Source organism: Mchenga conophoros, linkage group LG20 (genome assembly GCF_057382185.1).
Source record: "Mchenga conophoros isolate Kocher_MC1m ecotype Shallow Benthic linkage group LG20, M_conophoros_male_GT1.1, whole genome shotgun sequence".
Lineage (NCBI taxonomy): Eukaryota > Metazoa > Chordata > Actinopteri > Cichliformes > Cichlidae > Mchenga > Mchenga conophoros.
The window spans coordinates 28,679,828-28,707,253 of record NC_140545.1 but is presented as its reverse complement, the minus strand read 5'-3'; the positions used below and the strand labels follow the sequence as shown (position 1 = coordinate 28,707,253).

Below are 27,426 nucleotides of genomic sequence, written 5' to 3'. Positions count from 1 at the left end.
AGAAACAGTACCAGAAGCATGATGTTTTTTTTTTTTTCATTTTAATGTCTTTTTAACCCTTCAAATTCTGAGTCAAAATGCAACAGTCATCTGAGCAATAAATCTTAAAAGCCTTAACAACCAGTGCAGCAACTCGTCCAAGAACCACTAAAACTCAGTAACTACTGGGCTACGTGGTCACAGGCTAGTGGATGGAAACTATACCTTTTGTACTATGTTATCTCTTTAAACAGCTATCAGAATGAGTCAGTTTTTCTGTAAAGTTCACGTATTTGATTTCGCATTTGCAAATTTTTCCACAGAGTCTGTCCTTACTACCTCTCCCGTTCACTGAAACAACAAGCAGATGTCATTTTTATGCCATACAACTACTTGCTAGATCCAAAGGTAAGCTCTGTCATACACATTACATCTGAGGCTGACATATGTGACCATAAATGAGCATCAACAGAGACTTTAGTGTTGTGATTGGCACTGTCATTTCTAATCTCTATGAATGCTAATATTCAACTGCCTCTCCCTCCCTCTCTCATTCCACAGAGCCGCAAGGCACACAATATCGACCTGAATGGAGCGGTGGTTATCTTTGACGAAGCTCACAATGTGGTAAGGTTATATCTGGTTTCCCCTGTTAAATGTATTCACTAAAAATTGGCATTGTTGTATATAAAAGCTTCAAAGACCACAAGTGACCCACTACTAAACGGGGATGGTCTACACTAGAGGGTTTCAAATTCATGTTAACTTGCAGTAATTGGCTAATCTGTTTCGACACATGTGAAGCTCGAGACATTTTCTTATTACATTTAAATTTACAGTTAATGCACAATGCAAGGTGCTGCATATTTAAGGCATGATTCATCATTGAAGAATGTGATAAATATGTGACCATGAACTCAGGGTCAAGGTCAGAGGTCACGCTTTCTGAAAATCCTACTTACCCTGATGCTGAGGTGTAGCACTGGTGCCTGCCAATGTTATAATATTTTTTTGGTCAATCATTTCAGTGGTAGAGAGCTAAACAACATATTTGGGATTTTTGCAAAGCAACAATCTAAGCATATGTCATTCTTGATTAAAGCTAATTTGTTATGATTATTAATGTGAACACTGTTCTGGAACATGCTCATCCTGTTATTTTCATCTATTTATTACACGATGGCCACTTTTCCTGACAAAATCTCATTCAGCTTAATGCAACAAATGTAACTTGAGACAAAGGACTCGTTGGTTGTGATGGTCTAATGCCAGTTTGCTCCACTAAAATCTATGTTTTTGTGGACACAACATTCTCAGACAAACTCTACATTTACATTACCTGTACTATCATTCTTTGACATGTAGTAACTACACACCATTTTCATTTCATTCACCGGGTTTAGAGGTTCTATATAAATAAAGTTACTATTTACAAAAACATTGGTTGCACAGACTTATAATAATGTTTAAAATGAATATTTGTTATTTGAATTATGCTGATAATTACTTTTGTTGATACTATCCCACCTGATCTGATGTCTTTTTTGTTTGCAGGAGAAGACATGTGAAGAATCAACCTCGTTTGATCTGACTCCCTATGATGTAGCCTCGGCCATCAATGCTGTGGACAGGCTGCTTGTGGAGCAGGCTAAAGAAATCAGCCACAAAGACTCTGTGAGTGAAGACGTCAACGTGGAATCCCTCAGCTCTGGTAAGAAAACCTTCGCTTATACACGTGTTCCTAACAGAGTTTTCCATCTAATACTTAGAGTGTATAGTTGTTTATGAATGTCATGGTACTTTGGGCTACTTGTATACTTTAAAAGTTTGGATTTACTTCTACTTTACTAGCCTTAGTTTTGCCTTGGCCTTAGTTTCATTATTACTAGTAATTTTAGTTTATTCTTTAGTAAAGCAAGTAAAAGGTTGTCAGCTGCAGGTCTTTTGATATTTTGTCTTTTGTTTTGTTTCAGGTTTAAAGTTAGATTTGTCCACCATCGCTAAAATCAAACGTAAGTATTGTGGAGTCGGTTGTCCTGTTGGTTGGTGATTGGAGGTCTTTTTCTAAACTTGTTTTTTGCTTTAACAGAGATACTACTGGATCTGGAAGCTGCCATTGATTCCTATGATGTTCCAAGTGATAAAGGCATTACTAAACCTGGAATGTAGGTGACAGCAGTGCTGAGCAGGCTTTCAAAATAAGAGCGTATGGGTTGCCCATTAATAAACTGATTATACAGTTGTTCCAAACATATGAAAATGAATAAATAAATCTCAAAGCACACTTGATGAGAGCTTGTCCAAGAAAATAATAAATATTGTCAAAGCTTTTCCACCTTCAACAATGCAGGTTTGAAATATGATGGCATTAAAATGTTTGCGTTTTAGCTTCACTAAGATACACACATCCTTACAGAACAGATAAGAACATGTATCTGTTCATGTTTATTTTGTTGGTTCCCTGAATGCCGTTAAGGTCATGTGGAAAAAGCAGACAATGTAAGAGAGAAAGCTTCTAAGGCAACAAAGCCAGACTTGAAGTGCAGTCAGTGTAAAACATCAGTAGGATGAGGGCAAGAAACAAGACTTTAAGTGATGACATCTGACCAGGATGAGAGTAAATTTTATTTTAAAGGCGTCAATTCGTCATTTTTCCAAAACAGACTGTCGACATTTATTTCCACACACGTCTGAGTCGGTTCTGTTCCATAGAGTATGGTTCAGGTAAGAAAACACACGTCACAGGTTGGTGTGTCGTATCGCTCGTGTGTGTTTTATGCATAGATTTGTGCGTTTGTGCTTCGTATGATGTCTGTTATGTTTAAAGGCTGTCTACATCCAATTTTCATTCATGGGAATGCCCTGAGAACTTCCTGACATTTAGCACGTGCATTTCCTCTCTAACCCAAAGGTTATATGCAAACTCAATCAGAAATCATAAGTGACACGTACGAGTTCACGCTTTGACCCCTGCCTCACTCGGCTCCGCCTCCTATGTACTGCATGTATCAAACAAAAGAAAAATGCCAAAATTAGTCTTTTAAAAAAAGGCTAAAACAATGTGGCCTCAAGAAAAACACCTGATTATAACTATTATTATAGATACATTGGTTCTTATATATAATGATCATATCTATTGGATTATAAGTGGAATTTATAGAGTGATTAAGACAAATTGAACATTGGTGACATCCTACATGTTATATACACAATGTACAACATTGTTGTGCAGAAGGAAAAACTGAGATATCACATTTGATTTTTAGCAGCATGAAAAATGCTTTTCTTTTACATCCATATTTGAAATAATGGTCTATAATGTTTTGTGTGAATCAGTGTTAACTGCATACAAAAAACATTTTTTAAAAAATGTACCTTAGTCAATTTAACCGCTGTTAAAATGGACACACAGCAGAACAACAACAAGCTCTGAGTCTGAGATCAGTTTTACTTATATTGTCATACTTTATTGCAGGAAACTGACACAAATGTTCCCAAAGTATTTTAGGGTAGTGTGGTGACACTGTGACAAATCTGTGGTTGGAGTCATGTATTTAAAATAAAACAAGAAGAAGAAAGTGGTCAGAGACTGTGTGGATAGTCCTTAGACTACCGTGACATAAACCCTAGTGGGGTTCTTCCTTAGGTGGTCAGAGAATGATTCTGAATGTTAACTGTTATAATAAACCTGCACTGCATGTCTCTCTGTTGTGTCTTAGGTTCATCTATGAGGTGTTAGAAAGAGCTCATCTGACCTACAGCAACAAGACGGCAGTCTATGAAGCTCTGGAGCAGATCAGTGGATACCTGGCAGGACGTAGGACACATTATCACTTCATTTATCATCTGTAACATTTGCTGGGTGTATTATACAGATCATCTTAGTGCTACTAAGTAACAAGTGACCTGTTTGATGCATGTTTCTCACCAGAGCCCGGAATATTCCTCAATACAAGTGGACTCCAGAAGCTGTCTGATATCATACAGGTACACTTTGTATGGATATTAAGCTGTCAAACTGCTTCTTTGTTTGGGTTTTTGGATTGGTCCCATAATATTTGTGTGATTGAGATCATTCAACAAAATGATAGACTTTATTACTATTTATTGCATAAAGAGTAATTATTTAATCACCTCGTGGCGTGTTTGAGCGATCCCCTCTGTTCTGGTGTTTTCAGCTGGTATTTTGTGGTGAACCGTCAGAAAAGGACAGACAGCACCAGATGGAGACCAACACGGCTCATTTTAAGGTGTGTTTTTGTACAGTTGTGTTCATATTGGAACCAGCTAACATATCTTTGCCACACTTGATGGAGAAGTAACTGAAACTGTAACCATTGTTTCGGCATCTTAAATGTTTAATTTCTTTTTTTCTTCTTTTTTTTTTTTTTCTTGAAATGAAATGACTAATGATGAGCTTGTGTCATGTGTTTGGCTCAGGTTCATATCCATCGGGACACCAGCGTTCACAAAAAGAAACAGAGTGTTGACGTGTGGGCTTCATCTTCATCAAAAAAACAAGGTAACGATGCACAGCGTGATGCGTTGGTGGGTTACATGGAGTCACATGAACTGAATGTAATATCATGATATTTTCTTTTTACATTTAGGTCAGAATGTGAACCCTGTTATGAGTGTATGAACTATTTGTACTGTAAGTAAATGTGATTTGTTTCTCTGCATATTGCAGGCAATATTCTGAGTTACTGGTGCTTCTCTCCGGGCTTCAGTATGCAAGATCTGGTGAATCAAGGCGTTCGCTGCATCATTCTGACCAGTGGTACCCTCTCTCCCCTGTCGTCTTTCACATCTGAGATGAGAATGTAAGTTAGCTGTCACTCTGACTGCACAGTTAAATTTTTCCCACCTTTATACCTGTTTAGGCTGAACACTGTCCAGAGTGAACTGTTCTTAAAATGTAAATCTTTGGTGATTTTTGTAACTCACCATGAAAGTTAATGATTCGTTTTAAAGCCAGAAGTATCAGCATAAAAAGTGGTCTTTAACATGGATAAACCAGGAATGCTGATACATTGTTGCATTTATCTGTCAATAATTAAGAATGACTCTGACATTAGACAGACCTGTGTTTACTTGTTAGCATCCAAAGGCAGCATAGCACCTGCTGATGAATTACATCTAAAACATGTAACATATAGGTTTTTGGAAAGTTAATGTGTTTTGAAAATGTTGTAACCACACCTGGATTTTAAATTAAACAGTCAGACTGTCCAAACCAGGGGTGCCCAATCCCGGTCCTCGAGAGCTACTGTCCTGCAGCTTTTAGATGCATCCTTGTTCCCACACACCCGAATCAAATGAATGGCTTGTTATCAGGCCTTTGCCAAACATGATGGCATGCTGAAGAGGTAATCAAACCATTTGATTCAGCTGTGTTGGAGTAGGGATGCATCTAAAAGCTGCAGGATAGTAGCTCTTGAGGACTGGGATTGGGCAGCCCTGGTCCAAACGATTGCATTAACTGTTCAGAGGTTTCAGGCAGTTTTTACCCCTTAAGGGTGTGATTGTCCCCCAACCTGGCAGGTGGGTGGTGTGGACACACAGGTTTGTGAATGTGATAAATCATGAAGCGGCTGGTGTATGACTTTTAAATTGACACCGTAGGTGGATTTAATAACTCGTAACTTTAGTGTATTCACTTGATTGTCAGTGCAGCCCCTAATGAAACAGTGTTATGCATGTATCTGGGCCAAATATGTTTACTGTAATACATCTCTATATGCCAGTGAGTTTCTGCTCCTGCTGTTACAGAGAATTCCCAGTACGTCTGGAGAACAACCATGTGATTGAGCGGGACCAGATCTTTGTGAGCATCATTGCACAAGGGCCTGATGGAGCGCACCTAAGTTCAGCATTTGATCGGAGGTCGGTATTCTTTTTTAGCGTATGATTACTTTCTAACAGGTCGGTCAAGTTTTGCCATGTGCCTAAATACAAATGAAGGTGCATGGCAAAACTCATTTAGCTCATGGTAGTCTCTGACCTCTGGGGAAAAGTTGTCAAACCATATTTTTTCTCATCTTTTGATTTATTAGAAAGTCAAGTAAAATCCTGCTGTGTGTGTGGAAGACTTCAACTCACTTTTATATAACACTAGTTCAGGAAAACTGTCTTCTTAAGGCACTTGATATTAGAATGAACACTCCAACAATCAAACTGTTGTGCATTAGAGGTAAACTGTAAATAAGCTGATTCTTATATAGAGCTATTCAGAGATTATTAAGCTAAGCACATAAAGTGGAAGAGTCATAGTAGCAATAAAATCAGTGTTCACAAGACATGAGATTCCAGATTATCTACTTTGTTTCTACTATATTACCAAAAATGAAAACACACTCACTGAAACACACTGAAATAAACAACTCGGCTACATCTGGAAAAAAAAAACAGTTGCATCAGTCAGACAATTGCAGAATATGATCAATTGGAACTGAGACCATTTAAGTACATGGATCCAGACTAACTTGCAACTGCAGCATTTATTCGATGAGATAACTAATGAAATAATTAAATCGAAGCTTTGGCTTGATAAAAACAAATTGTCATTAAATTTGAATAAAACTAAAAATATGTTATTTGGAAATAGCAGTTTAACTACAAATGTTAAGCTTCAAATAAATGCTGTTGATATTGAAAGAGTCAATGAAAATGGATTTCTTGGGGTAATAATAGATCAAAGACTTAACTGGAGAGCTCACATAAGATATATTCATTCCAAAGTATCAATAAGTATTGCAATACTAAACAAGGCAACGCAGGTATTAGACTGGACATTACTTCTACTGTTCACTGGTTTCACCTTAATTAAGTGGTGGGATTAAATAAGTTTGCATTTCTTCAACTTCTTTTTGATATCTAACTGAATCTTTGCTAAATGAACTTTTGTATATACATATACATGATCAAAATAAAAATTAGCAAGAAAACAGAACAGCAGGTTAAACTTATTACTTATTCAGACATTCTCATAGATGCAAATCTGAAAGTGCTGCTGAGCCTTCACCTGTTCAACTTGCCTTTTACATTAAACCAGACATGGTCAGAACTGCTGTCTCTTTTCTCCATCATAGTTACAGCTTTCCTTACTAATGTATTAAAGGCATTATTAACATTATTAATTTTTCACATACTTTGGTACGTTTTAATTTATGTTTATTTTTAGATTTGATGAAGAAAGCACCACTTTGGCTTTCTTGTCCTGACAGAACACTACAGTGTTCAGTATATCAGAACACCAGTGATGAGTTTAAAGCTTTTGAGGGAATCAAAGTGTTTGTAAGTTCAAGCCTTGGTCACAACCAGTCCAATGGACAAGGTGACAATGCAAACAAAAAAAGAAGCTGCTAAGGCAGTCACACCAGGACAAAGGAGATCCTTTTGTTGTAATTCTAGAATGCTAGCAAGGAAACACTACTATAATAATAATAATAATAATAATAATAAAAAAACCCAACTACCAGATTTATGGTTAGGATATACAAGAGGGATACCTGGAAGCTAGCAAGCATTCTGGAAACGCATGAGTAGCTAAGATATTTCAGGATACACACAAAAAATGAAGGGAGTACAAGAGAAATGGGAATTGAGGAAAAACAGAAACAAGCTTGCTGTCTGTGGTTGGACAACAGGTTGTCCTTGCAGGAAGATGAGTCCTACAACGACAATAAAGGCTGTCAGTGGCATTGAGCTATTAGATCCACATTCACAAGAAGGAAAGATCAGTGTCGCAGCAGGATACATAATAAAGAGATACATAACACTTATAGTGAACCGGGTCAGGGAGATGTATGAAAAATCCTAGGAAAAAAATCCAACCTTATTTCCTGTTCCATAGAACGTGTTTGGTTGATAAGAGTTTAAGTAACTCTTGGTTAAATCGAAATTTTGTAACTGGAAACTGTTATCTTATTATGAAAAACCTTTCAATATAGTGCTGATTCATTTGTAAGACGTTAGACAGTTTTTGTTTGTTTGTTTGTTTGTTTGTTTGTTTGTTTGTTTGTTTGTTTGTTTGTTTTAAATATAAAAAAAAACCTGATTTGTTAACCCCTTAAAACCAGTGGGAGCGCTCCTGTAGGGTTTAGGTCAGACTTTTAGATCAAATTACCATAACTCTTAAAACAATGGGGCAATCAAAAAATTCCAGCAGTTTCTGAAAGTATCACCTTTTTCAGTTATATTAGGGTCATTATGGTAATCCCAGGCAGGGCACCACATCTAAATCTCAGCAAACAACACAGAAAACAACAAACAGCAAAACGGTAAAAAAAAAGAACCCAGATGCCCAATAAAATGTCAGTTTTCTGTAGAGCTTCATCACACTCACTCCCTCTCTCTTCTCTCAACCAACCAGTCTTTTGGGACTGCTGCAGCACTGTGCCTGGGTTTAATGTTATGACCCAAATATCACTGTATCGCTGCTTTCAGGAACCACGAAGTCTTTCAATTGAACAGATGGGAGTTACAGATGTTGAAAAACCTGTCTGATATCAGCGACAGGCTAGGCTTTAGAGGGCTAAAACAGGGGGTGTAATGTGTTAGAGAGATGTCCCTCAGAGGCACCCATACACTTTTCAATTCATGGAGGATGTGTCACTAGGAGATAAGAGCTGTTGTGGCTCAGTAAACAATGATGCTCTAAAACAGGGCTGGGGAACTCCAGGCCTCGAGGGCCGGTGTCCTGCTGCCTGATCTGCCTTATTTGTATGACACAGACAATCCCTTAGCAGTAGCAGTTGGTGAGAGTGGGAAGGAAGAGCTCCTTTTTTATATGTTACCTCATATATATTTTACTGGTTCTGACTTTGAAGTTGTTACTTGAGTGCTAAACTCAAACTGTAAATTTGTGTGGCAGGTTTGTTCCTGAAAACATGGCGTCTTTAGGCAACACCATTGGTAAGATCACAGTATACAGCATGGAAATCGTTTGATTGTGCTAACATCACCAACATTGTTAACTTTTAGCTCTGTTGTTCATGGTGATGTCATATTGCTTATTACCTTTTTGATATTGTGTTTAAGAGTAGCACTTTTTACTACAGCTTGGCAATAACTGGGTCATAAGGTAGAAACAGAAGGTACTCTTGTACCTGTGCCTATGAAGCAAAACTAATGACTGATAAGAATAGCAATATATTGATTAGACTTAATAATACTACTAATACTGGCTGATGCTGTGACATATAACATATTACTATTTCTACACTATATTGCCAAAAGTATTGAAGACAAGTGTGCGATTGTTTTTATCACTATTTTAATGATGGTGCTCGTGTTAATTTGGTCGTTGGTTGTTGATCAGTGGTCAAGACAATCATGACCGCTCATTGTTCCTCAGTGCTGCTGGTTTCAGTCATTATGCAAATGTACTGTTTATAAGGTTGGGGAAACCTGAGCTGAGACAGTCACCTGGTAGAGTGACGAAATGTCTCTACTGCTGACAACAATACATCTGTATGAACAGGATTAATGTTTTAGGACTGTCCATAAATTTATTTGCCAGTGATGTAATAAAAAATAACCATAACATGATTATAACATTTATATTTAAAACACAGACATGTTTTTCTTCTGTTCTGTTTTTTAATTATAGGAAGTATACACACAGATTGTGCAGATTGTTTAATGGTGTACTAATACGACACATTAAATAATATTTACATTGTTACCTTTAAACAAAGAGTAAGGTTGTTAACACAAGGCAGGATTAAAATCCAGCATTATAATACAGAGTATCCTACTTTTTAACCATTAGTTACTATTGCTTTGTTATTATAAGGTTAATGTGAGGGGCCAGTATATACATATTCAGATGCACAGATATAGGAAGATTATTATTAGCAGGTATATGTCATATATGATATATATCATATTGCCAGTATATTACTGTAACTAATTGGTTTTGCCTTATAGGCATACGTTTTTCTATGTTATTACACCCAATTTTGGCCCGTTACCACAACTCGCCTATAACCAATGTTGATACGAGGTAAAAAATAAAAACTGCTTAGATATTATTCCGGTGATTAAGTTGTAGTAATTTGCTATTTCCATATTATTACATTTTTGGCTTTTAATGTCTCGTTATTACCACATTACTGCTGAGCTATCATAGGAAGTGCTACCATGTTGGATTGTATATGGAGTGTGAAATCTTTTGTTTTGATTGTGATATATATTTGTAAGTTATACTCACATATATTTGTAACTTGTGTTCTCTCCTCAGCTAACCTGAGCCGTGTGGTTCCTCACGGACTCTTAGTATTTTTCCCTTCCTTCCCTTTAATGGAAAAAACATTGGAATTCTGGAAAGTAAGTGGAAAGTCAGCAGAGTCACCTGAAGAAAGAAATAATAGTTTGGGCGCGGCGTTTTTAGCTTTTCTAGTGACTTTTATGTTGATGGGGTTTTTTTTCCCATGAACTATATTTTGTATTTTCTAGCAAATTAGAAATCAATTTACTGGAAATTTAATATGGAGACGACTATGCCAATGCTTCTGCTACTGGTTGACTTGTCAGCAGCCAATAAGAGGTAATGGGATGTGTGACAATTGTGTCACACATCCTGTGGAACCAGGACCCCAGTACAGGAAGTCTGGATCAGGTCTCTCTGTTTAAATAGTCCAGTCTCTGAGCCTACGAGTATTAAAAATTGCAGAGAGCTTAGATGGAGCCAATTGATGAGGGGACTCGTCCAGTTCCAACTGCCTCTTAGCCTCCCGATGTCTACTCTGCCTACCCGAAAAACCAGGGCTGAGTAGCCTTGCAGTGCAGAACACCTCACTCAGGAGGCATCCTTGTAAGATGCGCAAACCATCTCAGCTGGCTCCTTTCGATGTGGAGGAGCAGTGGCTCTACTCTGAGCCCCTCCTGGATGGCTGAACTCTTCACCCTATCTCTAAGGGAGAGGCCAGCCACCCTTCGGAGGAAGCCAATTTCCACGATCTCGTTCTTTCAGTCAGTACCCACAGCTTGTCACCGTAGGTGAGGGTAGGGACCACCAGTAAATTGAGAGCTTCGCTTTTACACTCAGCTCTCTCTTCACCACGACGGACCTGTACAGCGTCCGCATCACTGCAGCCGCAGCACCAATCGTCTGTCGATCTCCCGCTCCCTTCTCCCATCACTCGTGAGCAAGACCCAGAGACACTTAAACTCCTCCTCCTGGGGAGTGAGAAGCGCTGGGAATGAGGTGCTGATTCTCATTCCCAGCGCTTCTCAGTCGAACCATTCCAGTGCAAGCTGGAGGCGATCACCCGGTGAAGCCAACTGAACCACATCATCTGCAAAAAGCAGAGATCAAATTCCGCGACCATAAAACCGAATAATCAAATCACTTGAACTATACTTTTTCAGTTAACCTACTCGGAGCTAATGCTGATTCTCTTCTGATCTTTGAGAGGAGAGGGTTTGAGGAGAGAAAGAACCAAAGAATGTTAAGCCAAATTGTAAGTCCATAGTTTGGGCAGCAGTTGATCCCTCTGGCGTCTCTGCTGGAACTTTCAACTGTGAACTATGAGATCCAATTTTTTTATTTTACTTTATTTTATTTTAACTGCTCATCTTCTAGATGACAGATGGAAAACCCTTTATTTGTTCTGCACTACAGTATTATACTTGGTTATCCTTTCTCCCACCTCTCTTCCTGGATGTCACATCTTCTGAGGGGATGTCTGGGCTCACACCCATTGTGGCATCCAGTCACTGTTGTTGGCATTTAATCACTACACCTTACCATCCTCCCTGTCTGTTTCTCTCTGTGACCTTACTTCATCATGAATTTAAGCATAGTTTAAACTTCCAAATCGCTTTAACATTTTTTTATTTTCTCATCATTATTTCAATTACATAAATACTTCTTCTTATACTAATTAGAAGCTAAGAATTGCTTTCTGAAGTGTGCAAGAAATACATAAGAAATGCATATTAAAAAATAGAATGTAAAGATATCAAAAGAGTTAATCATTAAGTCAAAAGCCTTGTAACCTGTATGAACCAATTTATTTATGTTACGTTTATGTTACTCCGCAGTCAAATGGATCATTTATAACAATCTAAGATGCTGCTGTAAATCATTTCCTGCATGTGTGTCATCACCAGGCTAACGGACATGCAAACCGCATTGAGAACATAAAGCCTATGTTTGTTGAACCTAAAGGGAAGGGCACCTTTAATGACGTGAGTGTTTTTTTTAGGTATCTAATCACTTGGCTGTAAACCCCTCTATTCACATTTTCACATCTAAAAATATTTCCTAAGTTGCTTATAGTAAAAAAAAAAAAAAAAGTAAAGATCTGATTAAACTTTAGCCTCTGTCTATTCCCAGGTTATTGATGGTTATTACGGCAAAGTCAATGATCCAGCATCCAAAGGAGGATCCTTCTTTGCTGTGTGTCGAGGGAAGGTGAGGAGGCTGTCCATGAAGTCTGTAAAAGTCCTAAAATGTTTTCTGTTATCATGTTTCACCTCAAAACTTCAGCTGTATACAGTGAGTATGCAGTTGTAGTCAGAAGTTTACGTACACTCATCGTGAGCATGAATGTACAACAGGCAAATCATCCCTCTGTATACTTGATAGTCGGCGCGGTGTTCTTAGGTTTGAAGGCCTCACTTTTACTCGTCCAGTCCAGTTTTCATTGTCTGTGAAGGTCTGTGAAGTCATCCAGGTTATCATAGTCTAAGGAGCTTGGAAAGAAAAGCATTTGACCCTAGAACTGAAGAAGCTTCTCAGCTGAGAGGTGAAACGTCTTCAAGCAACTTAAAGAAGTCCAGACACTTTTCTTTCCAAGCTCCTTAGACTACCTGCTCATTGTCAACAACAACACAGTCGTTGTCTTGTTTGTCCAAAAAACTTTTCTCGAGAAATCATTTGCCTTCTCTGTGTGGGCAGCTGCAAATTCTGTTGGTGTTGAATATCCTATTTTCTCAATCTGAGGCTGACCGTTTGAGTCTCCTTCCAGAGCTTGATAAAGTGGTGAGACATCTGAGTAACTTGTATTTACTTAAATAGTTTGAACTGATGATCTTGGAATTTGCAGTTCAGAAATGTTCCAATTGGCATAAATCTACAGTTCTCATTATTAGCTCATTACTGAGTTCCTTGGATTTTCATATTGTTCTGAGTATTGGTCAATCCAGACAAATCTTGTAGTTGTAATGGATCATGATCACTAATGAGTTTATAGGCCTTGACCTCATCAAGTTAAAAGACTTTATGAAAGATTTTAGCAGATGTATGTTAATATTTGAGTTTATGCTTTTGACCCAGTGCGAATAAGAGAAAATCTCAATTAATTTAAAGTTGTGCACTCAATTTTGTGAAAGTCATAAGAGATGAGTGCTGTAACATCATTCCACCCTGAATAAAGCAGTTGGAAGAAATCATTAAAAGCCCCAAATAATCATGACTTTTATACCAAGTAAACCTCTGACCACACCTGTATATGATATTCAAAGGACATGTTGACACGAGAGGACAAGGGTGCCAAAGATGTGACATCATTTTTTTTTCTTTTGTTGACACACTGCATAACTACACAATGTTTTTGTAATGATGGCTCGTGAGTGTGAATGGTTGTCTCTCTTTGTTAGCAGTTTTATTGCTTTTCCAGGGTGCACGCTACCTCCTGTTCTGTGATGCTGGGACTAATTGGATAAACATTTAAGAAGATGCATAGACAGATTTTCTTTCATGTTAGTGTAGGGTTACACAAATAGCCGTTCTGTAATGATATCTTCTTGTGCTAGGCGAGCGAGGGTCTGGATTTTGCAGACACCTATGGTCGGGGTGTTATCATCACTGGCCTTCCTTTCCCTCCAAAGAACGACCCTCGAGTCATCCTGAAAATGCAATTTTTGGATGAGATGAATCGAAAGAAAGCTCCAGGGCTCAAGGTGAAAGAAAATTAACTATTGATGTACACTAAAAAGTTGCTCTGTCGTATTACGGTAGTTGGATCTCTCTGTCTTTGTGCGTGTAAACAGTACTTATCAGGGCAAGACTGGTACAAACAGCAGGCTTTCAGAGCTGTGAATCAGGCCATCGGTAGAGTGATTCGTCACAAGGAAGACTATGGAGCGATCTTCTTGTGTGATCAGAGGTCAGAGCTGGTTTACTTCAGTAACATCACATCAGAGGGAACATCCTCCACTATACCACACAGCAGCACACAAGCTTCAATTAAGTGCTTCGGTCACCTTATTTATTATTTATTGATGATAAAAAAATGATTGTTAAACTAAAGGAAAACTTTCCCCACAGATTTAAAAGTGCCGATGCCCGGGCTCAGCTTCCATCGTGGGTGAGGTCGTATGTGCGCCTCTGTGACAGCTTTGGCAACGTGGTCCGTGATGTCTCGCAGTTCTTCAGGATTGCACAAAAAATGGTGAGTTGTCGCACCTGCATGGTTTATACAATGCAGCAAATTCTTGCATTATTCAGTTTTGTTAAAGAACCAGCTCATAGTACTGATTCTGATCTGGAGGGAAGGTTTTTTTATTTTAAGCACTGAAAAAATGGAAAACTTTTTGATTTAAAACACAAAAAGTGAATAATTACCTGGAGTGTTTCCATTAATGGCTATGACACTGTTCATCGTGCTGAAATATAATTTGATGTCAAGTGTTTTCTGTGAGTTTCTGTGGAATAAAGGTGAAGATAAGAGTTTTTTTAACACCATGTCAACCTTATTACTTTCATAATAAATGTCTACTAACATATCGTTTATCTGGTTTTCATTCATTGCATGTGCAGTAAAGGTGTGTAGACACTTGGTTACAGTTCAGGTTGTCAGCTTATACTCACAGTTTGTGCATTATACATTTAAGAGGCCTGTGGTTGAGAAGAAGGCTCCAGCAGACAGCTGTGCGGCTGTGTGTTCATCAGACACTCAGTCCTCCAGTTTCACCTCTTGCTCCTCCTCACAAACGCCTCACACCCAGAAGGCCAAAGTGCTGGACACCTGCCTTCCCAGCCTGAAGAGGAGGAGACTCGGTGAGTACACAGATGATGGATGTGGTTTGATGTTTTGCTATTAAAGATGAAGGTGTTCTTTTGCTATACTAGATACGTTTAGCAAAGGGTTTCACAGGAGTGTCTTTAGAATTCATTATGCAGTTGAAATGTAGAAAAACTACAGTAGAAACACAGACTTCAATAATAAATGGTAGAAATTCAACTAAGAGCCAGTTAATCCTAAACCTACAGCTGGAAGCACTAGTTTTAAAATTTCCAGCTACAGCTACTCTAAAGTGAGTCCTTGATGAATTTTAACCCTTGTTTTTGTGGTCAGATGAGAACAGTGGAGCCAGTGGAATGGCCAGGATCTGCCTTGAGTATGAGAGTGAGGTGCAGGACAGTCAGAGGAGACCAGCCAACCTGCTGGATGCTTTGGAGCAAGGCAACCACGGCACTGGAGAGGACAGTGATTTTACCATGGGAGAGGAAAAGGTAGCTCGTTTTATTAACTCACATCGTGTGTGTGTGGGGGGTGGGGTGAGGTGGGGTGTTACACTATAAAACAAAAAAGTTTAAATACCACATTTTCCACTTGTTTTGCTTTTGAAGGCAAATCATTTGTCCACACTGTCTCTTCAATACGATAAGAGGATGGAGGATGAGTTGCGGGGTGGAAAACGTAAAATCAAGTTGGTCCAAGAACAGGTAAGTGGTGTTCTAAACAACACACAGCTGGACTCGGTGAAAACGTCTTTTCTGACTGTTGAAAGTTGGGGATGAATCGTTAAAGTTTAAAGGGTTGGGATAATTATGTTTATCTGTGGCCTGCTGTTAACTCAATTTGAACTTTTAAGCAAATATTTATCTAATAAACCTATGGTGCACACACCTGATGAAAGTGCAGACAATTAGTAAGAATGATGTGAAGAGGATGAAAACTAGAAAAGCTGTTGGTCCAGATGACATACCTGTAGACGTACAGAGATGTGTAACAGAGGGCAGTGAACTTTGAACCAGATTGTTTAACATCATTTTGAATTTACACTGCTGCTGAGATTATCTTTTCCTCCATGGTTATTGAAGAAGCCGAGTGTCTCTGAGGATTTGTCTGAAGAAGGAAAGGCGAGCAGGGCTAAGAAATTCCTGGCGGACATGAAGAAGTCCCTGAGTCAGGTCAGCTTTGACCGCATCATACGGGCTCTGCAGACCTACAAAAAGACCGACAACCTGGATCACCTGCTGACTGAGACAGCAATTTTAAGTGAAGACACTAATACTCAGAGTCTCCTCCATGGTAAATCTTCTGCTCTAATAAACACAAAGCGACCTGAACATTCAGACTCGTATCTGAGCCTCAGTGTTGCATGTGGTAGCACTGCATGTTGTGTACTGATACTAGAAGGTACGGCAATACACTGCTATTAAAACGATAAACACCACACATAGTTAACACTGAAGAATGACAGTACGCTGCCACCTATAAAGTATACCTGCTTTGCAGACGTCTGAACTCTACAGAACACGTTTTCTTAATTTATGATTAGACATTTTACGCTCTTTGTAAAATGAGTCTAACTAGTGCAACTATTTACAAATCCGTTAAAGTCTTTGCACTCTTTTCAATAAAGTGTTTTAAATTATTTTAATATGTATAATTAGTATGTTTTAAAACGTACACAGCACGATAGTTTGAATATGTGCAGAATGTATTGACAAGCAGGGTTTCTATGAAGATCACATTTTCTAAACTGCAACGTTCAGGTTGTTTCATTTGATATACAACAAATGACTGTGCTTTGTTGCACTCGAGCACAGTGCAAAATTGTAAAAGTTGTGTCTCTGTTCACATGGTAAGGATGAGATAAGCTTTAATTCAAAGGGTTTAAGTATTGCTTTAACTGTTAAGGAATTATAACATGCATTTTCAGAAGCTCAAAGTAGTTAGACAAACCAACATAATTTTAAATAAAGATTGTTTTTAATAACTGGGTGAAAATCTCTTGCAGTCAATGATTGCCTAAATTGCCCATGAACATTGCCATATTTAGATACAGTGCAGATCATAGTCAGTCAGTATGAGTTTTCAGCCTTGTGTCTTACAGAGATTTCTCTACAATAATAGAATCGTTCTTTGTAGTTTGCCCTGTTTTTTCACAGTAGTGTAAGAACACCTCACCCAACGTTACTTTTGAAAAACTGAACATAACTGTCAACATTATTAGTCTTGATATCTACACAGGAATAATATCAATGTCAAAGTCATGATTTCAGTATCAGGGCACCACATTAACAGTGTGTTAATGCAAAACAGGTTGTAGTTGACTGCTGTTGCTGCCTTGTGTCACAGGCTTCTACCAGTTTGTTCGCCCACATCACAAAAAGAGGTTTGATGAAAATTGCCAGGAGCTGACAGGGAAGGGCTGTGGATACAAACCTGATCACACTCTGTCCAAGGATGAGAAGAAGACTGTAATGCTGCAGAACGGTATGAAACACGCTCTTCATTTTGTTCTTGGAAATGTGTGTGAGATACATGGATTAGAAAAGAATGTCAAGGAAGAATTTTGGAAGAATAACACAATATTCCATTTTAAACATGAAAGACGAATTCCAGGCCATACTCGGTACAGATGTTCCTGTACACTATGCCGGCCACTTGGTTATGGCGTTCCATGTATGCCCTGCCTGCTAGCATCTTACACCCTGCTGTTATGTGCTGGATTGTCTCAGGGGCATCGTTACACAGCCTGCACCTGGGGTCTTGCCTGGTGTGATAGACCCCAGCCTTAATGGATCTTGTACTCAGAGCTTGTTCCTGTGCTGCCATGATTAGTGCCTCTGTGCTGTCTTTCAGTCCAGCTTTGTCCAGCTACTGGTAGGATTTCTGGATGTCAGCCACCTCCTCTATCTGCTGGTGGTACATACCGTGGAGTGTTCTGGCTTTTGTTTGTCTCATCCTGGACTGTGGTGCTGACACTCACAGTCCCCGGCCTCTTTCCTTAGCTTAGCGTACCACCTCAGGGTGCTGGACTTGGGGTGAAACTGTCCATGCATAGTCAGGAGCTTCCTGGTCTTGATGTCAGTGGCTTCTATCTCCTCCTTTGGCCAGCTTATTATCCCAGCAAGTTACCTGATCAGGTGTTGATAGCCCGGATCTTGTTCTTACTGTTCAGCTGACTCCTCAGGACTTACCTGACCCTCTGCAGGTACTTGGTGGTTGCAGCTTTCCTAGCAGCTTCTTCATGGTTCCCATTTTCCTGTGGGATCCCCAGGTACCTGTAACTGTCCTCTGTGTCTGCAATGTTGTTCAGTTCTGACTACCTTAACTCTCTTTGTTACCATCCGACTACACTTCTCCAGTCCGAACGACATTCCGATGTCATTGCTGTATATCCTGGTGGTGTGGATCAGTGAATCGATGTCTCGTTCATTCTTGGCATACAGCTTGATGTCATCCATGTACAGGATGTGGCTGACAACTGCTCCGTTCTGTAGTCTGTATCCGTAGCCAATGATCTCACGAGGGGGTTCAGGCCTATGCAGACCAGCAGCAGGGACAGAGCATCTCCTTGGTAGAGGAGATCAACAAGTCACCTTGGTTGATGGTGACTTGTGCTATGGGCTTGAAGTTGGCCTCTAGTGTTGTACGCCACATTCCCATTGAGTTTCTGATGAAGGCTCTTAGGGTCCTGTTGGTCTTGTACAGTTCTCGGCATTCCAGGATCCAGGTGTGGGGCATTGAGTCATAGGCCTTCTTGTAATCAATCCAGGCCGTGCACAGGTTGGTGAGCCTGGTCTTGCAGTCTCAGCTGACTGCTCGGTCTACCTGTAGCTGATGTTTTCACCTATTCTCTGCATATTATGCTGCATTTTTGTCAAACAGTAATGATGTTTACTTAATACATACCCATACAAAAAACTTGTGTCATGTAATGTGTGTCAGTGATGGTTAAGCATAAAACTATGTTGATCAGGTTCTACATCAAAGAATGAAGTCCACACTACCTTTCTGACTGATGTGAAAAAAGCTCTTGGGGCAGAGAGATCGACACAGCTCTTTCAGGCTATTCACACCTACAAAAACACAGACAACTATGAAAAACTGGTGACCACAGCAGTGAACTTATTCACTGAGAGAGATGAGAACTTCGGCCTTCTTGTCAGTAAGTGTTCTTCCAGATCATGAGATGTTCTCTGCCATCTTCCTGTAAATGTTTGTGGTTTGAAACGACTTTCTTGTGTTCCTTTTCTTAAGGATTTGGTATGTTTATTCGTCCTAACCACAAGAAGCAGTACAAAGACATGTTGGATGGCTTGATAGGTCAGCCAGTCTCTGCTCCTGATGTTCCTGTTATGATTGAGGAGCAGCAAGAACAACCTGAAGGTAAATCCCTGTGGTCTAGAAAAGTGTGCTTTACCTTGTGACTAATCATTCTCATTCATTCAGTTTTATTTATATGGTGCCACTTCACAATATACTGTGGGCATATAACTTTACCCACCCCGCAAAACTGAATATTCAGTTCTCGTTTAGTTTTTTATTTTTTGGTTTCTGTCAGCGCCTTAACACATGACAGATACAGATAACTCTTTATTGTTATTGCACAGTCATACATAGAACAACAGTACAACGAAATTGGAAACTTTTTTCCATGTGTCATCCTGTTGTGTGTTTGATGTCATGTTTTTTTAAGTAACGAAAAGGATTTGAAATAATAAAATGAACACGACATCTGACATATAAAACTTTCCTTTTGCATTTTTTCTTTGTTTTCCAGCTTCGCTTTTGTCTCCTTTGAGGTCCCAAAGCAAGATTTCCAGTTATTTCTCAAGCAGCCAAAGAAGATAGAATGCAAGTGAATACTAAATGAATGGTCCAGAATTCCTTATTGAGTTCAGGGTATCATAGTTCAAACTAACGTGAGTTAAATTTCTGTCTGTTGTCTTCAGTGACCATCCCAGGAACAAGTCTGTTCCTCTGCTGAGTGGATCTTCTTTTTTTAACTTGTTCTTGATGTTTGATGTTTTGAATGTAACTGTAAAGAAATTAGCTTTTTTCCATGTGATGAAATGTAAATCTGATATGGATAAATAAAATCTTTTTCATTTTGTAAGATAATTGAATTGATGAAATATTCTCATGACCTGAGTTTCATTTGTACGTCCAGCAATGCTCGAAGCAATAAAGTGTAGCTTATTGATTTGTAAACAAGTCATACACCAATGAAAATAATTAGTATTAGCATTACATTTATAGAAAGCGGAGACTGCCCCCAACACACACACACACACACACACACACACACACACACACACACACACACACACACACACACACACACAGTTTCACAAGAATAAATCAGATCAAATCATGCCTAACATACATAACAAATCATTTGTGCTGCCTGTCTGAACTCTACATTCCTAAGTTAAGTAAATATTTCCTATGTTACCAAAAATATTTGTTATTAGCTGAAAATGTCAAGTAATGGAAGAATTTTTTTTCAAATCATTCTATTAGGAAAAGAATCAGGAAAAACACTGTTACAACTCAGTACACTTAAAACTGTATTATTGTAAAAATGCAACATCAAATGGACTATTGTCACTGCTGCATATCTTTGACACGTGGATTGAAGTTGAAATCATTTAAAATATTTTATATTTAAATTCCAGAATCATATTGGATAAAGTGTGTGTGTGTGTGTGTGTGTGTGTGTGTGTGTCCCCAAGTATATATTAATTTTAAAAATCAGCTTAATTACAAGACTTGAGCAGCGTGACATTAACTGTCCATATCTGCAGGTTGGATTAATCATGATTTTAAAGGCTGTAGGTTGCAGTCATCACTTGAACACTGTATAGAAATGTAAGGGCTCAGTGCTGATTCTTATAGTTGCATCTGCTTCAAACTGTAAGAAACATGCGAAACATCACAATACTAAAAACGGTCGGCAGGTAGGAAGCACCAGGTTAAATCTATATTTAGTGTGAATGCTTGAAAAGCATTCACAGTATTGTTATTCAAATCTTTATTATTGTGTGGATGCTTTAAGCATCCACACTATTGAGTTCCTGTTTCTCTTTATTCTTTATTATTATTATTCCGGGTGTTTCCGTACACTTTTCGCCGTTTAACTACTTCCACAATTTTTGTGCTATTTTCACCGTTCAAACTTTAAACTATTCAGCTATTTTTGCTAATTCCTGCTACGATTTTTGCTATTTTTAACTATTATACTTTTTAAAATATTAAGCTTTTTTCCTTTAATTTGTCCCATTGAAATGAATGGGAAACTTCTGCAATTCTGCTAAATTTTGCCTGTTTTTGAAACTTAACTACTTCCTCATATTTTCACCTAGAACAACCATTCAAATTTTAAAATGTTCACAAATTATTTGGCTATTCAGGTATGATTCAGCTTTTTCAAATCTTCTACTGTTTTACTTTTATGCCTCTTAAAGTTTTGAGTTGCAAAATTGTGATTTTTCACAAAATACATGTGTTGTTATGGTTGCTATGCTCTTGGCTTCCAGTGTGCCACTGAAGGTTTTGCAATTTTCACTTCATGTCCGAACAACTTCCTGCTACTTGCTCAATTTTCACTCAACTTCCACAAATTATACATCAAAACGTAGGTATTTTTGCTGGCTTTCAGAAAATGTCACCATCATTGTTGTGGGATTTATAGAATTTTTGCAAATCTCCTCAGACTAACACAAGGTCAGAAAACTCTCCATATAAAGTGAATGGAGAGCTTGTTCAAAATCACCGCTGGATTTCTGTAATGAGAGGCATATTCGAATCGTCATATCTCCTTAACGAAGCAAAGTTAAGACATGAGGCTTGTCCCCGAATATCTTCAGACACCCCTGACGCTCACAATTCAAGAATTTCTTTCTCACCTATTACCGTTCTGAAATGAGTTGGACTTGTTTGAGGGTAGGAAATTCGTCCTTCGCTCAGATTTCTTCAGATTTCAAACTGTGGAAATGAACCACTTTTTTCTCTCGTCATAACTTTTTGTTGGATTTCCACAGAGACCTGAAAATTTCCATGATTGTTCACCAAAGCCTGCTGTCTCTTACGGTGAAAGAATGATATCGATACTCCAAATAGATTTCAAGTTACAAAGCGTTGTTTGAGGGCAAGTCAAGGCAGTTTTTGCTTCGCTCTACTCAGTTATGGTGCATTAGAAGTCAAATATCTTTAATAATTCATATTTTAATGATAAATTGTAAACACTGGAAGATTCCCCCATCTCTTCTGAACAAAACGGTGTAAGAATGACCGCTCTAGCCCCTACGGTTTGGAAATTATGGTCATTTGTTTGAGGGTAGTCGTCACTATGAGAAATAGGCTGCAATAATCCTGTGCCTCTCTGTGCTGCGTGTGTAAAAAGAGGCACATGTTTTGGCGGGAAAAAGTACACAGGCTCTCTGATTGGTGGATTCAAATTCAGCAGCTCCCAGGCTGACCTAGAAACGTACTTCTCTCTCCCTGTGCATTTTTTTGCTGATTTTTTTCATTTAACAAGTATATTTGAGGGACCCTCAGCATGTTCAGCATTTTTTCAGCTGTCCATTTTGCTTTTCCAATTTTTCTGTTTAACTTATTACTATTGTGCTAAATAATACTATTTCTGCTATTTTATAAGATTTGTGCCTAATATAGTATTTCTGCTAAATTACAATATTTCTGCTTTTTATACTATTTGTGCTCAAACATAGTATTTCTGCTAAATGTAATGTTTATGCTTAATCATCCTATTTCTGCTTTTTATGGGATTTGTGCTTAATATAGTATTTCTGCTAAATTATAGTATTTCTGCTTTTTATAGTATTTGTGCTAAAACATAGTATTTCTACTAAATGTAGTATTTATGCTTAATCATACTATTTCTGCTTTTTATGGGATTTGTGCCTAATATAGTATTTCTGCTTTTTATAGGATTTTTGCTCAAACATAGTATTTCTACTAAATGTAGTGTTTATGCTTAATCATCCTATTTCTGCTTTTTATAGGATTTGTGCTTAATATAGTATTTCTGCTAAATTATAGTATTTCTGCTTTTTATAGTATTTGTGCTAAAACATAGTATTTCTACTAAATGTAGTATTTATGCTTAATCATAGTATTTCTATATATTTCTGCCAGGTCCCCAGGCAGCCAATCCTCTGTGAGGACTGAGAAATTCAAATTTTCAAATCAGGGCCTGCACGGCTTCCCAGCCAATCATATATGTGTCCTGAGGCATTCAAATTTGCATATTGGGGCCTTCATGGCTTCTAAGCCAGCCAATCATATCTGAGGGCTGAGGAATTCAAATCCACAAATCAGGGCCTGCACAGCTTCCCAGCCAGCCAATCATGTATGTGGGCTCCAGGTATTCAAATTTGCATATTGGGGAATTCGTGGCTTCTAAGTCAACAAGTCATCCATGTCATATATCTCTAAAAATTCATATTTTAATGATAAATTGTCAACACTTGAAGATTCCCCCATCTCTTCTGAACAAAACGGTGTAAGAATGACCGCTCTAGCCCCTATGGTTAGGAAATTATGGTCATTTGTTTGAGGGGAATCCTCACTATGTGAAATAAACTGAAAGAAGCAGGTCTATGTCTCTGTGCTGCGTGTGTAAAACAGATGCACCTGTTTTGGCGGGAAAACGTAAACAGCCTCTCTGATTGGTGGATTCAAATTCAGCAGCTCCCAGGCTGACCTAGAAACTTAGTCCTCTCTCCCTGTGTGTGTGTGTGTGTGTGTGTGTGTGTGTGTGTGTGTGTTTAGTGGGAGAGAGAGGACCCTGCCCTTATTTGACAGCATGTCATTGTAGGATTTAAATTGAACATAGTTAGACTGGTTGACTGGATTAGAGCCTGTGTTTGTGTGTCCCTCTGTGCATTTGTGTTTCAATAAGTTATTACTATTCTGCTAAATCATAGTGTTTCTGGTACTTTTCGGTACTTGTGCTAAATACAGTATTTCTGCTAAATCATAGTATTTCTGGTACTTTTCGGTACTTGTGCTAAATACAGTATTTCTGCTTTTCATAGGATTTATGCCTAATATAGTATTTCTGCTAAATTATAGTATTTCTGCTTTTTATAGGATTTGTGCCTAACATAGTATTTCTGCTAAATTATAGTATTTCTGCTTTTTATACTATTTGTTCTAAATTATTGTATTTCTGCTTTTTATAGGATTTGTGCTTAATATAGTATTTCTGCTAAATTATAGTTTTTCTTCTTTTTATAGTATTTGTGCTAAAACATAGTATTTCTACTAAATGTAGTATTTATGCTTAATAATAGTATTTCTATATATTTCTGCCAGGTCCCCAGGCAGCCAATCCTCTGTGAGGACTGAGACATTCAAATTTTCAAATCAGGGCCTGCACAGTTTCCCAGCCAATCAAATAAGTGTCCTGAGGCATTCAAATTTGCATATTGGGGCCTTCGTGGCTTCTAAGCCAGCCAATCATATCTGAGGGCTGAGGAATTCAAATCCACAAATCAGGGCCTGCACGGCTTCCCAGCCAGCCAATCACATATGTGGTCTCAGGCATTCAAATTTGCATATTGGGGAATTCGTGGCTTCTAAGTCAACAAGTCATCCATGTCATATATCTCTAAAAATTCATATTTTAATATTAAATTGTCAACACTTGAAGATTCCCCCATCTCTTCTGAACAAAACGGTGTAAGAATGACCGTTCTAGCCCCTACGGTTAGGAAATTACGGTCATTTGTTTGAGGGGAGTCGTCACTATGAGAAATAGACTGCAAAAATCCTGTGTCTCTCTGTGCTGCTGCGTGTGTAAACAGATGCACCTGTTTTGGTGGGGAAAAGTGCACAGCCTCTCTGATTGGTGGATTCAAATTCACCAGCTCCCAGGCTGACCTAGAAACTTACTTCTCTCTCCCTGTGTGTGTGTGTGTGTGTGTGTGTGTGTGTGTGTGTGTGTGTGTGTGTGTGTGTGACAGAGAGAGAGAGAGAGAGAGAGAGAGAGAAAGGCTTTTAATGGGATGATCTCATTCTAAGATTTAAATTCAATATATTTAGACTGGTTGACTGAATTGGATCTTGTGTGTGGGTCTCTCTGTGCATGTGTGTTTCCTCGTGTGTACATATTTGTGATTGTGTGGCTGTAATAAATTTTTTTGCAGATTTTTGTCATTTAACAAGTATATTTGAGGGACCCTCAGCATGTTCAGCATTTTTTCAGCTGTCCATTTTGCTTTTCCAATTTTTCTGTTTAACTTATTACTATTGTGCTAAATCATACTGTTTCTGCTATTTTATAAGATTTGTGCTTAATATACTATTTCTGCTTTTATAGGATTTGTGCTTAATATAGTATTTCTGCTAAATGTAGTATTTATGCTTAATCATACTATTTCTGCTTTTCATAGTATTTGTGCTTAATATAGTATTTCTGCTAAATTTAGTATTTCTGATTAATTATAGTTTTTCTACTAAATCATAGTACAGTATTTCTGCTTTTTATGGGATTTGTGCTAAAACAAAGTATTTCTACTAAATGTAGTATTTGTGCTTAATCATACCATTTCTGCTTTTTATAGGATTTGTGCTTAATATAGTATTTCTGCTAAATTATAGTATTTCTGCCAAGTATTATGTTTCCTCTAAGATATTGCAGTTCTGCTAAGTTATTCCATTTTAGCAAACTTCTTTTGCTTCTGCAAAGTTTTTACAATTTCTGCAACTTTTCAGCTTTTTCAGCTACTTTTTGCATACAGCTTCAGCTTTAAGCATCCACACTGCATTTTCGCAGGAAATGCAAATTTTTCTAGTTATTATTATTATTATATTTTATCTATTCCGTACGTTTTTTGTAATCCTACTCCTTCAAAACCGTTCAACTTAGAAAAACCATTCAAACACCGTTAGATTCCTATTCTTTTGGACAACACTGCTTCTATTTTTCATATTTTTAACATTTATATTTTTAATTTTATTCAACTTTATTCAACAAAAATTTCCCAAAATTTCCCATGTATTTCAATGGGGAGACCCTTCAAATTCTCATTCAACTTATTCATTTTTAAACTCTTACTACTTCCACATACATTGACATAGAGCCACCATTCAAACTTTAAAACGAAGACAAGACATTCAACTATTCAACTTGTATTTATCTTTTCAATATCTATTATACTTTTTCTTCAGTTCCAGTTTAAGTTTCATGATGTTTTTTCACCCGTTTCAAAATTTATAATGGGTGTGTATGGGACGGAATGTTGGGGCTAGAGTGAGACAGCTCAACTGCTAGAGTGAGAGGAGCAAAAAAATTAATCTTAAAATCTTTTTTAAAACTGCTGCTGTGTCCACAGCGTTTGCTCTACAGGTATGATTTTACCCTCAAAACGTAGCCATGGCTGTCCTCTTTCATCCAATGTGTTTACTATTGTCCTAGGTGTTACGGTTCTTTCATAAATGTCACCAATGCACAGCCTCCTCCTTCCAACTCTTCCATAGACTCTAATGTTAAAATGGCTCAGAAGGTTCGTTTGAAAATCAGAAGAGCATGGTGTCTTTACACTGTCACCACGTCCATATAATAAACTCCACAGGCATGAAAACTGAGAATTTGGTAGACTAGAAGCTGCTGTCGCTCACGGTGAAAGAATTTTGTCAATACGACTTGTACTTTTAATTTGGGAACGATTTGTTTCGGCCTGACTTTTCTGTTCATTTTAAGCAGCAAAAGTGAGGCGCATGTCTGTGTCGTGTGTATGGAGCCGTTGTCACTATAGCAACCAGGCTCACACCTGCCTGCTTAACGAGCTCTCTCTCACTCTGCCAAGGTTAAACCTAAAAATGTTAGATTGTAGTAAGATTAACTTTTTCAAAAGTACAATAAGACAGATTTGACAGGGTTTTGCCACAGATTAATAGTTTGTCACTAGTTAGTATATGCCAACTAAGTAGAGCATTGTGATTGGCACAAAGGTTTTTCAGATCTGGGCAGTTGGAGTCAGTTGATGACTTCAAAATCATCCTTTCTGACTGGATAATTAAAGCTCTCAGCATCTATCGGTCTGTAGTTAATTTCCCCACCTTTTAACTAACGTTTCACTAACCTAATCTCATTTAATGTCTCTGTTTATAGTCTGTATAGTTTATCTCCCCACGAATATACTCAAAGTAGTCTTAAAATAAAACCCACAAAACAGTTCAAGATTTAATACTTTTTATTTGCTCATTTAATGCCAGTTGCCCTGTTTTTCTGTATGTCACTCATTCGCTTATACTTGGGCAAAAAGGACCAATTTTTACACTAGTATAGTGTATTTTTTCCCTCTATCTCTCTATGTCTGTCACACACAGAGACCAACACACAGACATGTATATGCTCATTATTGCTGTTCAAACTGATGGTCAAATTTCCAAGCACCACCTGAACGCCTCATCTGTTTTTAACCTATCACTGGACCAACTG

The 27,426-nt window shown here is 38.1% G+C and overlaps 1 protein-coding gene across 2 annotated transcripts in view; it reads left to right on the top strand.

Moving 5' to 3' along the window:
- The window catches only part of LOC146551029 (regulator of telomere elongation helicase 1-like), a 43,542-nt gene extending 22,137 nt beyond the window's left edge, over positions 1–21,405 (top strand). For both annotated transcript variants that reach the window (XM_085259184.1, XM_085259185.1), the window contains 26 exons: positions 303–387; positions 541–606; positions 1,534–1,690; positions 1,953–1,991; positions 2,069–2,144; positions 3,699–3,796; positions 3,911–3,966; positions 4,158–4,229; positions 4,420–4,501; positions 4,670–4,802; positions 5,752–5,865; positions 8,855–8,895; positions 10,226–10,311; positions 12,100–12,177; positions 12,326–12,403; positions 13,747–13,893; positions 13,984–14,099; positions 14,261–14,384; positions 14,827–14,992; positions 15,291–15,448; positions 15,566–15,661; positions 16,040–16,250; positions 17,304–17,441; positions 18,931–19,119; positions 19,212–19,340; positions 19,735–21,405. In XM_085259184.1, coding sequence (XP_085115310.1) covers positions 303–387; positions 541–606; positions 1,534–1,690; positions 1,953–1,991; positions 2,069–2,144; positions 3,699–3,796; positions 3,911–3,966; positions 4,158–4,229; positions 4,420–4,501; positions 4,670–4,802; positions 5,752–5,865; positions 8,855–8,895; positions 10,226–10,311; positions 12,100–12,177; positions 12,326–12,403; positions 13,747–13,893; positions 13,984–14,099; positions 14,261–14,384; positions 14,827–14,992; positions 15,291–15,448; positions 15,566–15,661; positions 16,040–16,250; positions 17,304–17,441; positions 18,931–19,119; positions 19,212–19,340; positions 19,735–19,805 — 2,806 coding nt within the window. In that variant the 3' untranslated portion in view covers positions 19,806–21,405. The remainder of the gene's footprint in view (positions 1–302; positions 388–540; positions 607–1,533; positions 1,691–1,952; positions 1,992–2,068; positions 2,145–3,698; positions 3,797–3,910; positions 3,967–4,157; positions 4,230–4,419; positions 4,502–4,669; positions 4,803–5,751; positions 5,866–8,854; positions 8,896–10,225; positions 10,312–12,099; positions 12,178–12,325; positions 12,404–13,746; positions 13,894–13,983; positions 14,100–14,260; positions 14,385–14,826; positions 14,993–15,290; positions 15,449–15,565; positions 15,662–16,039; positions 16,251–17,303; positions 17,442–18,930; positions 19,120–19,211; positions 19,341–19,734) is intronic.
- The last annotated feature ends 6,021 nt before the right edge of the window (positions 21,406–27,426 follow it).